This window comes from Pseudopipra pipra, chromosome 3 (assembly GCF_036250125.1).
Source record: "Pseudopipra pipra isolate bDixPip1 chromosome 3, bDixPip1.hap1, whole genome shotgun sequence".
Lineage (NCBI taxonomy): Eukaryota > Metazoa > Chordata > Aves > Passeriformes > Pipridae > Pseudopipra > Pseudopipra pipra.
Genome location: NC_087551.1, coordinates 110,366,772 through 110,382,303, shown reverse-complemented (window position 1 = coordinate 110,382,303; position 15,532 = coordinate 110,366,772). Strand labels below are relative to the sequence as shown.

At 41.6% G+C, this 15,532-nt stretch overlaps 1 protein-coding gene across 2 annotated transcripts in view; it reads right to left on the bottom strand.

Annotated features, from left to right (window-relative positions):
- The window catches only part of PTCHD4 (patched domain containing 4), a 90,161-nt gene that overhangs the window by 60,508 nt on the left and 14,121 nt on the right, over positions 1-15,532 (bottom strand). For both annotated transcript variants that reach the window (XM_064650686.1, XM_064650687.1), the window contains exon 2: positions 4,854-5,334. In XM_064650686.1, the coding sequence (XP_064506756.1) occupies positions 4,854-5,334 (481 nt within the window). The remainder of the gene's footprint in view (positions 1-4,853; positions 5,335-15,532) is intronic.

Sequence of the window (15,532 nt, the reverse complement as noted above, 5' to 3'; positions counted from 1 at the left end):
ACCACTAATGGTAATACTGTGCCATCTCAAATTTACTGAAATTACTGATTTCCAGTCATTATTTTAACAACTACCATCTGAAAGAGGTTAGATGGTTTCTATCTGAAATGCTAATAACTGCCTGGAGTCTTGTCTGCTTTTACCTTGATTCCTCCTTCCATTTGAATAACTCAGGGGAAGGAATAATGGGAATTTTAATAAAAAATTCTGCACTGTAAGTACAATCTCTGCCATCCATCTCGAACTCTTACATCAGGTATGGGATTACTGCTGGATACATGTAGCCTATTGCTTCCTAAAGTTTTTGTATCTGTTTACTACACCACTACTAGAAGTGTTATTACTGATAATAGTGGTAGCAATACTGCAATATGTTGGGGGTCTTCCATTGAGATTAATCTTCTCTAAAGACTCAGCAACAAAGAGCTGTTTCCATGAAGATCATATGGTCTTCATGGTCTGGTCTTACAAATGACAGGAAATATTTCTCACATCCACTGTGAATCCAGTCTCCTAAGAAACACATGCATTCTATAGTACAAAAGGCATAATTACCCTATAATTATATTGTAGGTGCTTTTTTATCATAAGATTTCCACTAATCTGTATAATGAGGTACTTCATGGACTGGCCAAAAATAATTACAATATAAAATTAAATAATTGATACACCTGCATTTAAAAATATACAGTTGGATCCTCAGCTGAGTTAAATCATTATCTCCCTGATGATATCAGTCTGGTTCCTGTGCATTAAAAAGCAAATCATGAGAGCAATAATATCTCAATTATGTAGTTAACCTTCTGGTTATATTAATTAGTGATGATTAGGCATGGGAAACCATAATTATGTCACGTACATAACACCCCTTTGAAACTGCGTTGTGAATCCAAACACAAAAGGCAGATGTGAACATCTAACCAGGGCTAGTACAAACCTGAAACTCAATTATTTCACCCTCTGTCTCCTATCTGAAACACAGCCAATGGTGGCAGCTTTGCTGGTGTCAAACTTACACCAGAAACTGCAGGTTTTATGTGTCCTAGAAGATAAATGCAAGGTAGAATTGCCCCATATTCTAATTTCACGTGGTAGCTATTAAAACCTTACTAAAAAAAAGAGAACAAGACAAATAAAACAGCTAGGTCCAGTTAAGTTCCTAAAGGAGGAAGCCCTGAAACTAAAGAAGCAGTTTTTCATTAACTCAAAATCTTATCCATTTGTCTGGGCTAAAAATCAGTGTTTCTTGCTCCTGTTTGCAGGAGATCCTGACACCAGACCAATAATTGCACAGGATTTTTCTGAAGAGTTGCTCCTCACTGACTCCAAAAATGCAGTCATAGACATTGCACTGAGGAAACTGGTTTTCCTGAGGCAGCTGTCTGAGGAAACTGTGGTATTGGGAAGAGGGAGCCAGAGCAAGCAGGATTTTCCACCACTGACCTCATGCCTAACTTAAGAAGTTCTACACCTTCAAAGATACAGAAGAGAAAAGCCAGTCTGAGCTAACACTCTTCCCCCAGTATATCAGAGATATGATTTATCCCAGTAGACCATTCCCTCACAGCAGGGCTACAGTAAATAATTATGGTGTAGGTCACTCAGTCTAAATTTAGAAAAACATTAAATATTTTTATATAGGCTTCTCTCGCCTACTGAAACCCACAGAAACTCTGCACTGCCAGAGGAATTGTGGACCTAAACATCCAGGGTTATTCCTGCCATTCAGCAGGCAGCATCCTGCCACCTCTGCAGGGAAAAGGACAAGCACAGAACACCATAGAATTTCCATTAAATTAATCCTTTGAAAAGCGAATGTTAGAAGAAACTGTATATATTTGACCAAACAGATATACTTTAAATGGACAGTTTGCAAATAAAGTATTCCAAAGTCAGAAGCTGCCAGAATTAAAGCTGCCTGTGTACTCTGCATTGTACTTGCAGGGACTTTATCATTGTTATTGCCTGGTTTTATTTTTTTAATTTAAGTGACTTGACTTCAAAAGTTTGACTTGCAAATCTGGCATTCGAAGTTCAGGGAAACCCCACCTTGCACACTTTTTCATCTGTATTCACTCAATTATTATTTGATGTGTTCTTTGCTTTCTGCTGTGCCAGTAGCAAGGGAGACTGGTACACTATGGACCAGAGTTCTTTATTGACTCACAGAATTAACAGACTTGAGGTCTTCAGCGGATCTGCTCTGACATGTCAGCTCAGTTCGTAACAGACTAGGTTCAACAGAAAATGCCGCCTTTGAGGCCCAGGTGTGTGAGGCCCTGGTTAGATTCTGGGCACAGCAAGGTCTCATTAAATGGCAGTGCCGTTTAAGGACTAAAGGCACATGGTTCTTTGCAGGGTCTAACCCAGTAGGACTTTGGTAAGACATTCTTCCTGTCTTTTACTTCACTAAACTATAAAACTGTTGCCTAATATTTAAAACATTTAAAAGCAGCAGTTCTCGGGCATTGCAAGCTGTTCTCTAATGATATTTCCAATTCAATCTGAGATTCCAGAATGAAATTTCTGTAGAAGGGTTACGTAAACGTTTTGCCTTTCAACCTGAAGTTCATTCAATATAATATTATAGAAGCAGTCCTTGTAAATATCTCACTTCAAGAGAGGTTGTTTTTTTTCCTTTTCTTTTGCTCTTGGCAGTGGCTGTGACAAGTATGACAGCGCAAAACACAACACAAAGTTATAAATGTTGCTTTTCTTCAGACAAGAAACAAAGTCATGGATTACCTAGGTGGATAGGTGGGAAACTGAGGCACTCTGCTTTCAGAAACTCCCACTCCTGTCTCATCCTGGGGCTATAAACTGAGAGCAATGTTACTGCCATTTCAGTTGGTGCTCCTGCCCCGTGTGGATGCTGATCCTTTCGAGGTCAGCCCTGAAAACGAATTCACCTGCAGACACTGGAGCTCCTTGAGAGTGACAAGTTTAGGACCTGTCAAGCAAAGAGTATGAGCCACTCATATCTCCAACCATCTAAAAAGAGACAGCAGCAGAAGAATGCACAATTTAGGGAAGGTGCTTTTCATCACATCAGTGGTTTTTTTGCCTTTACTTCAAGTTGCTGCACAAGTGCATTTTGGTCCCTCCTTTGATATGCACCTCCCAGCACCCAAGGAAAAGGTTGCCAAAATCTGATAACAAGCATGACCCCCTCTTCCTCACTGTCATCCTTTTGTCTCTGTTTCCTAAGCTCACACCTTTCACACAAGTCAGGATTCATCCCTGTCACAACCTGGAACACTCTCTGCTGGCATTCTTCCCTTGTTCCCTCTCAGCACTTTCTTTCCATCAACTCCTCTTACACCCCAGAACATCTGAAGAGCTGGCACAGCGCAGCCCATGTCAGGGGCCATTGTCACAATTTAACACTGCAGATGATTGAATTAAAGGCTTTGGCACAGCACTGTTTATCAATATTAATGAAGCTGAACCAAACATGCGATTCCTTGTGGGCCTTTGCCTCACTCTTCTCTTTCCCTTCTGGAATCTTGACCATCCACTCCATCTCTTTACCACCTCAAGCAGCTGCTCCAGAGGTACTGGGAGCAGAACTTAAGAGGCCACAGCTCAGTCCTTTTCATTAGTGACACAGATGCATTACTAGGGGAGAGATGAAGTAGGAGGCAGGGAGTTGGGGGATGCTTACACTCACAGAGCTTTTCATGAGGGGGAGATCAAGAAAGTGTGGTCTTTGGGGAGGTTGAAGTTTTTAAGAAAAATGTAAGACCCTTCTCCAAACCTTCACTCTAGCTTGTGGCTTTGTATATTACATAACAACACCACAACAGTACTTGGGCTTGGGGACTAGAAGGATAAATGGAATTTAAGAAATTAACTGTAAAGATGCAGAGCTCTGGCCACAGGTAAGATTTTCTGCCAGCATGGAGGTGTTTGTGTCTGGGCTGCCACTGCTGATATTTTGCACAGAGTCATCACTGGGATTCAGATTCTGGCAAAACTCTGACAAACTTGGATGTGACAGCACTGAGCAACTCTGCCTCTACAGCTGTGCTGGGCACCTTTCCTTCTGCCTTCCCAATGCAGCTTCCTGGCAAACTCATTAACCACATGGATGCACTGAAAATGCTTGGAACCAAAACGAGAACAGAAGGAATGAAATCAACTCTGCTGCCTAAGAAGCTGGGATTTACTTTTGTTCTTCATCTACACCTTCCCCTGTCTGGGTGCAATAAAAAGGAAATCTCTGCAGCTGATCTGGGACTTCACAAAGAGAGGGATTACCCCCTGCAAATCCTGACAGGCCCCCGTGTTCACAGCCTGGCAAACACTACAACAGTAATCTCCTCTCTGAGATAAAGTCCATCAATCTTATTCTTACACCAACCCATTCCCCTCTGCCCCTCAGACAGAGCTCGAAGAAAAACCCTGCTCAGGAAAGATGTTAAAATCTTCCCTTCCTTGGCACCCTCCTATTTAACTTACTCTTTCAGCTGGCCTCAAAGTCGGATCAACACATATCCATTTTGTCTGCTGATCTGACTAGTTTTCAATAACAATTTCTCCTTCATTCTGTAACAGAGATCAATAAAACTGCCCCTCTCTCACATTGGATGAGATTCCAGCAACGTCATTTGCTCTTTATCGTTGCTACTTCTTTGTTTTCTTTCCTTTTTTCTTTTTTTTCTTTCCTTCTTCCCCCCTCCCTCCTTTTTTTTTTTTTTTTTTTTTTTTGGCAAGGCACAGATCAATTTAACAAGATGAAAATGACTTAGAATTTCACTCAAGGTAAAATCTGCACTTTATAACCCAGGATGTAATTTACAATCCTGTCATTAAACTCTGTTAATCCCATTATTATGAAGATAAATAATTACCCATAGCGAAGAAAGGGATTCCCAACAGAGTAGAATTATATTTTCCATCAGTAATGAAAAATATCCCTGCCGCAGTGACACTGGAAATACAGATAGTGAGTACTCCCAGGAGGCCCAGGAAAGGTTTGCTACGCAGGCAGTCCTTCATGGAGCTCGAGAGGGTAGCAGTCAGGAGAATCAGCATCAGGCTCACCAAAATCTTGCCCCTGGCCAAGAGACTGGTCTGGTGGAAGTCCTTCCAGAGGCTAAAGGATGCTAGAGAGTAGAGCTGCAGATCTTGGTGATCCAGTTGCATCTTGTGCATCAGTTTACAGAATTCACTCTCCCACTTCTCCCCAATGAGGTCCTGGGTGACAGAGCCATACGTTTGGAGGTAGTAAGTGATTTGGATGGCTCTGGCTGATTTGACTCTCTGGTCCTTGCTGTTTGGCACTTCCATGACCCCTCCAAGCTGGTGGCCAATAAAACTGCTCCTTCCATCCTGGGAGAGAAAGCAAAAGAGATGAGCATGTGGTTATTCTGATACGATGTGACACAGCGATAGCGTTTGGCTCTGCCTTCCTCTCACAGACACCACCAGAGCTCCACTAAAAGGCCACTGCACTGAGCAGGAGCCGTGCCATTCACTTCAGTGGGCTTTGGGATCTATCCCTGCTCCTTCACACAGCTCTGTCTTACTCATTACAGACTCATTTGCACTTCTCTGCTGCAGTTACAGATGTTCCCAGATGTTCAGGGAATGAAATGTGGAATACAAGCACCTTGCCCCATTCCACATTTAACTCTGATGGACAAATCTCCAATTACTATGAAAAGTTTGAAATTAAGATCAATTTTTGGAAAATCTGTGATTTCTTGACACTTTGGAAATGGTTCTAAAAAGTTGGAAATGTACAGAAGACGAAGCCTGTTTCCTCAGTATACAGATGTAAATGTAGTCAGATCTGCAAAGTTTAATAGTTATTCTGGTTTCAGAAAAATATAATTAAAATCAGACTTTTTTGAATTGTGTATTTGAAATTTCATGGATTTATACCAGTGGCACAGAGAAAAGAATCTACCTTATATCTGGATTTAACCAAGATATTTTTTTTTTTTTTAATATTTTGAGAATATAAACCTTATTCTGGTCTTACTTCTTTCAGTATATGCTAGGACACAAAAAACTCCATGACAATCAGTAAAGGACACATCAGGTGCATTCAAGATCAGCTTCTGTCTATTTACAAGACCAGACCTTTTTTTCTTTTATTGAAGGAAAGATTTAGTAAGAAAGGTCCTGTAAGGAAAGTCCTTGGTCTTAAGCCACTGGTAATTCTAGTTCTCTAGGATAACTGTATGTGCCCCTTCCAAGACAAGAGAAGCTTGTGTGGATTTAGAAGATCAAATCCAGTTGCAAACTGAGGAAGAAGACTCAGTGGATAAAATTGTCCCAGCACAAGTAATATCTTTGATCAAAAGAGTCTAAACCCAGGGATTACATGTCTGTTGCACACCAAATAACATTTTGCTTTTTCCCCCACATAAACTGGATTATGAGTTTTCGGATTTATTTCCTCTTGTATTTAATAAAAACATAAAATTATCAAGACAGTTGATGTCTACAGCATCTTGCAGCAGTGAGTTCACATCAGATAATACTCTTTGCCTAAACACACTGTGGGAATGAGCTGACCACTTGAATTTGGGAGATGCTCTGCCCTACACACACACATGGAAGCAGTCATCTGCAAAAGGCCAGAACAATTTGAGGGAGATATTTTAACATCTATTACATCCAACATTAACCATTTCTAGAAGCACCTGTACTGCACACAGGTCATTTTCTGAAATTGCCAGACCCATTCGTAGTAATGATTCCCATCCTAAGGAAAAATCAATGAAGCAGGACTTTACGAAACATAGGTGTCTTCCAGCATGTCTGCTCATAGAGAAAATAAATATCAGAAACAGGGAGACAGTGCTGAAAATGTTTTGTGTACTCACCTTGTCTTCAATCAGGTATGTAAAGGAGGTAATCCTCTCACCGAGAAATTTCTGCCTATGCCTGCTTTCATGGCAGGAGCTCACACTGTTTCTGGCATTTGCCTGCCACAGCCCAGGGAACGTGACAAAATGCTTTTCAGAAGTTCATTTTTCCCCTATTCCCTGTTGTTATTTCCCACCGAAATAACGGCTTCTGGCAAGGTATCCTGGCACGAGCTGACACGAAAGGTGAATTGCAGTCTAATGCCAGCTTCTCAAATCACCTGAAGCCTCATTGCAAATGTCACACAAGCAGAGACAGCTGGCACAGAGGGGCAGCTGGTGCTGTTTGGACTCCAAAAGATCCTCATCCCCACAATTTCATGCTAGAATCCTGTTTTGATTGTTTCTACTTTTTCTAAGGAGAGTTCACACTTAATATGCACACAAAAAATACATCTCCGAGCCCGTAATTAATGTTTGAGCAATGCAGTCCAGGCTCACATTGGATGCAACTTTGCAGTTAAAAATCCCATTTGGCACTGTCTTTGAAATTTTAGGGAGAAATGTCATATTTCCTCAGCACGTGTATGTGCAGTGCTGACATTCAGAGGTTTGCAGCCACTGCAGGAGACTTTAGCAGCACAGCTCCAAGCCCAGCCCATGCACTGTAATTCAGGTTTCATTGCTCCACTGTGCAGCACACACACCAAGGTTATGGTAAAACTTTGTGATGACCATCTGCCTTCCCCCGCGAAAAGTGCACCGAGCAATGGCAACATTTCAAAAGAGGCAGCAGAGCAGCCACAAATAAATTATGTTCTGCCATATCTCCCACGAAACAGCAGATAACAGCTATTTTTTACACTGATGTACAACAGGGCACCCAGCTCATATGTCAGCAAAACAGAGAGTAAGCTTTCGGATGGAATTGAGGAAATCACAGATGCTGGATTTCTTTGAGGTCGTTTTGTCCGTTCATTTGCTTCCAGAGGCAGATTGTTTCCTATCAAAGCAAGGGGTTTGCCTTTGCTGCTTTTATAACATGCAAGCATGAATCTGGTGCCACAACACATGTAAAAATGGGGCCCTTCTCTAATACAGATCTTAGAGAAACACAGAATCACAGAATGGTTTGGATTAGAAGGGACTTTAGAGATCATTGAGTTCTAACCCCCCATGATGGGCAGGAACACCTTGCAATAGACTGACTTGTGTCCAACCTGGCCTTGAACACTTTCAGGGACAGAGCACTCACAGCTTCTGGGTAACCTGTTCCAGTGCCTCACCACCCTGAAATATTACTAATATTTAATCTAGACTCACTTTCTTTCAGTTTGAAACCATTCCCCCATCTGTTGCCTTTGCCAAACACTCTAAAGAGAGAAAAAGTTCCTGTTGTGCTGAGTAGGGTTGTTCCAGCAGTGGTTACAGTCTCAGCAAGGAACACAGAAAAAATATGGGGAAAATATAGTCTTTCATCCCATTTTACAGGTGGCAACTGATGTAGGAAAATGGAATCCAGTGCTGCCAACAGGACTCCAAGAGGCCTCCAAGCCAGGGAATTAGCTCTTTCTTGGTATCTCATGGAAACTTCAGGGAGTTATTCACTATGCCAAGGTCTTTGTTGTCCTCCAGGACCACCGTAGTGAAAGAAGGAGACATGAACAGCTAAGCTCCTGGACTAAGCCTAAGGTCTGGGAAAAACAAGGCCACAGTGGTTTGTGTAAATGATGCCTGAAGAACCAGGCAGGTTTTGAACCAGATTCCACCTAGTTCCTCATGAAAAAACACACTTTCTGCTGATAATTAGCACGTCCTTCCTGGTATATGCCTACATGATGCTATTTTTAATTTCATAACAGTAGTTTCATGTTTCAGACTACCCCTTACACTTTTTACCTACATCTCTTGCTACTCTCTGATCCTATACGCAGAAAAACTCAAAAAAATAGAATAATAATAATAGTTATTGGTTATATACCACCTTACACCCATGTATGTCCAGAGGATCTACAACATAAGATGCTAACTGTCTTTAGCAAGGTCACTTGCGTGGTTGGAACCTGAATTTCAGATTTCCAGTCTGTGTCTATGTGTCTTTCTCGTCTAATGAAAACTTCACAGTGTCTGTTCTCCCAGATTCTGATGGCAGCTAATTCTCTCCAGATCCAAGCGTCTTTAAAGATGGCATGAAATATAGATCACTTGCTGGGTCATGTGATATTTGATCTAAAACAGAGGCCAAGCTAAAATCTTTGCTACGATGTATGCTATTAAATTGGTTTCTGTGTCCTCCCCTTTCTTTCTCTAGATGTCCCAAAGCTGTTTGATATGTTTAGACTCTGAAAGGGAGGAGAATGAGAACTAAGATGACAGTCATGAACAGATTCACCTTCCTTTTCCCCCAGCTTGATGGATTTCATCACGTCTGTTTATGCAGACCTGACCTTGCACGTGGTTGAAAATCAAAACTCCTTGTCTGTTCAGTAGTAAAAATTACTAACAGTGAATGGAAGGATACAGAATAAACCCCTTCCACGCTTCAGGCTAGAAACTCTTCTGTAAGAGATGCTTGGACCCTTAATTTCCTAAGAAGATGTGTAAGTGGCATGATGATTGTTTGGCTTGCTCCATAGCTGAGTGCAGGACCTCCCAGGTTAAACAAAACCAGCTGCTCTTCTGAGCTAAGTATCTTTTGCTGGTGCTCATGTAGGCACAGATTCTCTCAGGATGCAGCCCCAGAGCAATATGAGCAATACTCCCTTTCTACTAAATTACCTGGGACCTTTTTCATTTCCTTAATAATTTCAGTGCAGCTGCTGCAGTCCCAACTCCCACCCTGTGGGTTCTGTGTGGTCACTGCCCTGGGCAGGATGCCTTATCATCTACTGGGATATTTTCTTTGTCCAAGATCACATTAAGTCAGAAAGAAAGGAGGACTGTAGTCACTGAAACAAATGGTGGGGAGGGCCAGCTGTGAGGACTGGCACAGAGGGACATGGTTTAGTGGTGGACCCAGCAGCACTGGGTCAATGACTGGACGCGATGATCTTAGAGGTCTTTTCCAATGTAAATGGTCCTATAATTCATCTCTACTTTGAATGGCATCAGCCTCCACTGACTACCCTCTCACAGGAAAAAGGGAGGGTTTGAGGTCTTTTTGAGAGGGCTCCTGCCTTCGCAGGGCCCCACTCAGTGGAGGTTAGGGCTGGTGAGAGTTTTAAAACTCATTTCAGATCTCTGGTGAGGAAAGGAGCCCTTGTTCCCTACTGCCAGATCACTTTTATTCAAGTACATCTGCAGGACATTTGCCAGCAAATTTATCTCTATTTTTATTTTTCTTTAACTGGTACCTCTCATCAACTGGAGTGATAGATCATTATCAAGCTACATTATAGAAATGTTAGGAGAAAACATGCAATCCTGGTTACACTCTATTTTATCTTAAAAGCTTAAAATGCTCAACAGAGGGCAACCAGGAATGTCTGCTGAAATACATTGTGTGATAAACATCCTAATGAGATCAATGCAGTTGTTTCTCCCTCTGATAAGGACATTCCTCCTCTACTGTAGGTCACAGAAATTATTATGCTAAACCCCACAGAGGTTAGCATGAAGCCAGTTATTTTTCAGCCGGTTGCCAGTTTTCGAGGTAAAAAAAAAAACTAAAATCCCCTTTCATTTAAAGTTTAACATATAGGGCTATTCCTGCATCCTTCAGCCTCACTGTAAAACTGATTTCTCTGTCCCTGGTACAGTTGTCCACAGAGACCTTGTACCAGTCGATCCCTATTGCACAGCCACCAATTACCAAGGATTCTTGAAGCATTCCTTTCCAACAGTTGCACGTAATGCTGATTCATTCATTCAACATTTTCCATACATTTTTATGTAGCAGTTTTCCTTCTCTCAGAGTTGTGTAGGTGCTCTTGCACACTCACAAGGATGTTTGCTGTGCTTGTCCCTGTGCAGCTATTCTGTGTGGATGAAGGATGGAGGAAGCATTCAGGGGAAGTTAACAGTGAGGGTAGTGCATTTGATGTAAAACTGCACCTTGGTTGGTTGGAAACAGGGACACAGCAAAGGCCATGGAGTCTGTTCACACAACAAAAGTGAAACATATGAAAATGGCCATGACAAGTTTTCCAGGAAATAATCCTTTAACTCTCTGCTGGAATAAATAACAACTCATTATTTCCAGCTACCCAGCAATGATGAGGCTCAGCTCACCAACTCATCAAGCAAATTTGTTTTATGGTCACTGGAAAGAGTCAGGCACATCCAGAGGTACAGGTCAGACTTGTTCTCTGCAGTTGCCTATCTCTCTCCATTTAAAGCAAAGGTATGAGATTACTTAAGACTTGATCCCAGCCTTTATCATGCTAAAAACTTAGGAGATATTAACCATGTTCAGTGACAAATGCAAACACAAAACTACCTGAACTATCTTGTCATTCCTGGCTCATGTTGGCCCCTTCACAGACACATCCTGCAGCGTAACAAACACACAGACCTTCATCCTCCTCCCAGGGAAATCCTTGACCACTTGTGTTATTTTCAAATGAATAAGTATCCAAAACAGCCAAAAGGCAACCAGAACCATCTGGCACCTCTTTATGATGACTCTGGGCCTGTGCTCCTTTCCATTACAGCTTTGGATTTTTAGTTTTTATCTGGTAATTTAAAAGAGACAAGAACAAACTAAAAGTGTTTCGAGAGACTTATATACTGTAGAAGTAATAATAAAGAATAAGAGCAATGTTCCTAACACAGATTTACTCCTTCTAAGTAAATCAAATTAAGGAAGGATTCATAAGGGTGCAATAGAAAAGTGTGACTGCTATTAGAGAGCTCTTCTGTGTTGAGGAGCTTGTGTTAGTGGACAGGCTGTTCTGAGTTCCTTCAGTATCACCCCAGCAGGTTTTCGGAGAATCATAGTGTGATTGGGGTTGGAAGGGACCTTTAAAGGTCACCTGGTCCAATCCCATGCAATGAGGAGGAACATCTTTAACTAGAACAGGTTGCTCAGCCTCATCCAACCTGGACATGAATGTTTCCAGGGATGGGGAATTTATCACCTCTTTGGACAAGCTGTTCCTGTGTTTCACCACCCTCAGTTGAACATCTCTGTCAAGAAAAAGGAAGGACAGAAGGAAAGTAGAAAAGACTCTACCTTCACCTTCTGGTTCCCCTGCACATTCCTTCAGAATGAAAGACCTCTCCTTCCTAGACCAGCTCCAGTCCATTTCCCTCCTAGACTGTATTTTGCATTTACATCCTTTTCAGTCCTTCATCATTCTTTGTCCTGTCTTCAAGCTCTTCTTTGCTCAAATGACCCCTTCTCTCATAAGGTCAGTTTCTCATTTGGTCCATCTCAGATCCCATCCCAGTTCTTCTGGGAAAGGAGAATTAGATTTATTGTCCAGCACAGCTTTGTCCCCAGCTGTCCTAAACAGCACCCAAGGACACAATGGTGTCCTTGAAACTGATGAGTAATAGCCACATTGGCTGGGATCACACATCTCCCTAAGTGGGGAAGGGTGTTGCTGGAAGATGGGGGAGTTACAGACAGTGTAAGCACTGGGAGATAATTTCATGGCACAGCTCACCTATCTGCGTTTTTCTTCCCTCCCCCAGGAGTAGGACACAGGCACAGCAGGGACATAGCTTTTCACCTTCACAGGCAGGTGAACTGGTGGCTGGTCCCCAGCCCCATGAGATGGATGCAGGGCACAGCTTGCTTTGGATGCCCAACTGGGGGACCAGTGGGATGGTTCACTCAGGATGAAAGTGGGTGGCTCAACACACCTTGTAGGTGACACATGTTCACCTTCCAGCATGCACTGGGTCTCTGCTCCCTCCTCACTGTTCATTGTCCTTTGAGCTTGTGTTCTGCCCTGCCCAGGATTGCAAATCCTTGAGGCAGCACCTTGGGATCATCCTCTGCTTTTCATAGCCTGTCCCTGCCAGTGGATCTTGCCTGGTATCACAGAGCAAAAGGTAAAGGTTCATCTGGCTCCTAAATCCTTTGGATGAAGCGTGATGGTAAAAGCAATCACCACAAAGGTGATAGATTAAACATCTCCTTTTGCAAGGAGAGGATACATGACTTTAAGAGGGGAAATCCATGGTGCAGCTGTGGCTTTCCACCTCTGCAAACTAAGACAAGCCTCTGACAGTTGCTAAGCCATGAAGAATACCCAGGTCCAATTTAAAAAAAAATTGTCCTTGTCTTCATGGTCTTGTCCACAGCTACTGTTCATCCCAAAGAATTTTCTTTGTGCCAAGGAGAAATGTAGGAATGAATCATTGAAATGTAGGAATGACAGAAGTGCCTCAAGGGAGTTGCACAAAACACCAATATTTGGATATATACAGTTTAACACTCGCAGTGATGTATGCAGGAATATGTTTGAAGAACACATTTACCATCTCTCGTATTTGCCAATCCCTAGGAATCTATATCACGAATACTTTTAATCAATGAATACTCCATATTAATTCTGACTTAATTCACAGCTCAAACTCCACGTTAAAAATGTTCAAAGGAAATGAAGAAAATTAGGAAGAGCATAAAAAGACAAGAAATGCTTTTTTCAGTGCAGACCAGTGGTCCATCTAGTCCAATGTTCAGTCTCTGTCCAGTTTTAAACCATGATGCACCAAGATGGTGTCTTCCATGACACACCTGGAAGATGCCTTTGGGAGTCTCAGACTATTGTTGGTTTTCCAGCTCTTCAACAAACAAAAAAGTGAAATGAGCTGCTTGGAAGGAGAAAGAATGGAACTTCATTTTTAATAAAGAAATCCTAGTCCCAAATGCAGTGATTTGAATGAAACTGGCAACAAAAAGTAAGCAAAATTAATAAATTAAAGCTATCTTGTACCCTGGTGAAATCAAGAGAGTTTTGTTATCTCAAGAGGGCTATGTCTTTCTCCAAATGGAGTAGACAGGACAATATTCCACCAGAATGCTTTCTGTCTCTTGGGAATGCTTAACCTTAAGCTTCCTTGAAGTCCATGGAGTTACAGGTTAAACAAGATCCTAATTATTAAAGTATAATAAAGAAGACAGTACAAAACACTAAAAATCAAGAAAATCCCCTTTCTTGTCTTCTTTACATATCAACAAAAGCAAAAGACATAAAACTACCTAAAAAACTTCATCATGTCCTACATATGCAAAAGTTGAAGAGTTTTGGGGGAAATGAATAGGATCCAATGATTGTCTCTAACAGGAGATCCTAAAAGGAGGACACAGGTTTTCATTGACAGGTTTGTGGGCCCTCTTGCTTTGTGAGCATCCCACTGTGTGCCTCTTCTAATTGTTTTCCCTACACTGCTTGAAGTTCAGTACACACAAGAAATAGGACGAAAACCTGCCAGGAAGCAAAAGGGATTGGATTTGCCTGGTTTTATTACTCCATTTAAAGGAAATGCTAAAAAACAAACAGTAGAGAATAAAAAGTGAGGAGTAAAGCAGATCCACAGGATCATTTAAGCCCTTACAATCTGAAGTTTCAATAACGACACAGAAAAGGGTGCTTTTTTCTTTTCAAATTACGTTTTATGTTGGCAAACATCTCTTTAATTTTCTCCGTCTCTGCTCATCCTGGTTTCTCTGGGGACCAGCAACCAAAGTACTGAAACGCTGCAAAAATGTTTTATCAAAGGCAAGAAGAAAAGAAGTAACTGAGAATCAGACAGAGCCAAGCGTGATGTGGCAAGATTTTGGGGCTAGTGTGGTTTTGAGGTTAATATACAGCGAAGCAGCATTAACTAAGTTCAGCTTTTGAATGCAAGATGCTACTGTACTCTTATACAAGTCCTATCAGGAATTTCTACTCTCACAATGCTCAATAAGATATAAGAAGGCACTACACAAAGGAGATACAGTTGAGGACACAACACTTCTGGCTGAAAATTCCTCTCTTCTAAGAGATAATTAATCAGTTTCCCCTTTTTTTTTTGAGTCTCAAATTTGGCATTGTGAGGCGATTTCTCTACCGTGAAGCATCCCTCCCTTCTCTCCAGCACACGCTGGTTTTTAATGAGTTTGGCCATTTGTTAGCTGGAGAGAGCCAAAAAAATGTCTAGTTTCAGATGCTTTCCCTTTTTTTTTTTTTTAATATTGAACTAGAATCTGGGAAGGGGAAGTGGGAACGAGACATTGAAGTAGGCCTGTGTTTATGCACTAAAATCTAACTGAAGCTGGGGATCTGCTGACTCCCACCCAAGATACTTTTGAATTCAGTACGTTCAAAGAGATTTTTCACCTCCTCATATGAACATCAGCAGGTAGCTTTTAAATTTATAAAAATCTATCTCAAGGTCACCTTGTAACCTGTGCCTTTCACTGTAAAATCTTATGCTCTTAGCAGCCCACACACAGAGTTGAAGGTGTTGTCATGTGCGATCCTGTAACAGGTCTTTTTAATTCTTGTTTCAGTTTAAAAAGTAAAGCTCATGGCATCATCTATAAGTGTTCAAAAACATGTAGATGTGGTAAATGGGGACATGGTTTAGTGGTGGACTTGGTAGTGCTGGGTTAATGGTTGGACTCTATGATCTTGATGATCTTTCTAACCTAAATGATTTTTTGATTCTATGATCTCCACTTTGGGTTTCTCATTGCCTTCCATCACTGGAGAGCTCTCCCACTGAAAGTTTGCTGACGCTATGAGGGTTAGATTTCAGTCTGTATTTTTTCA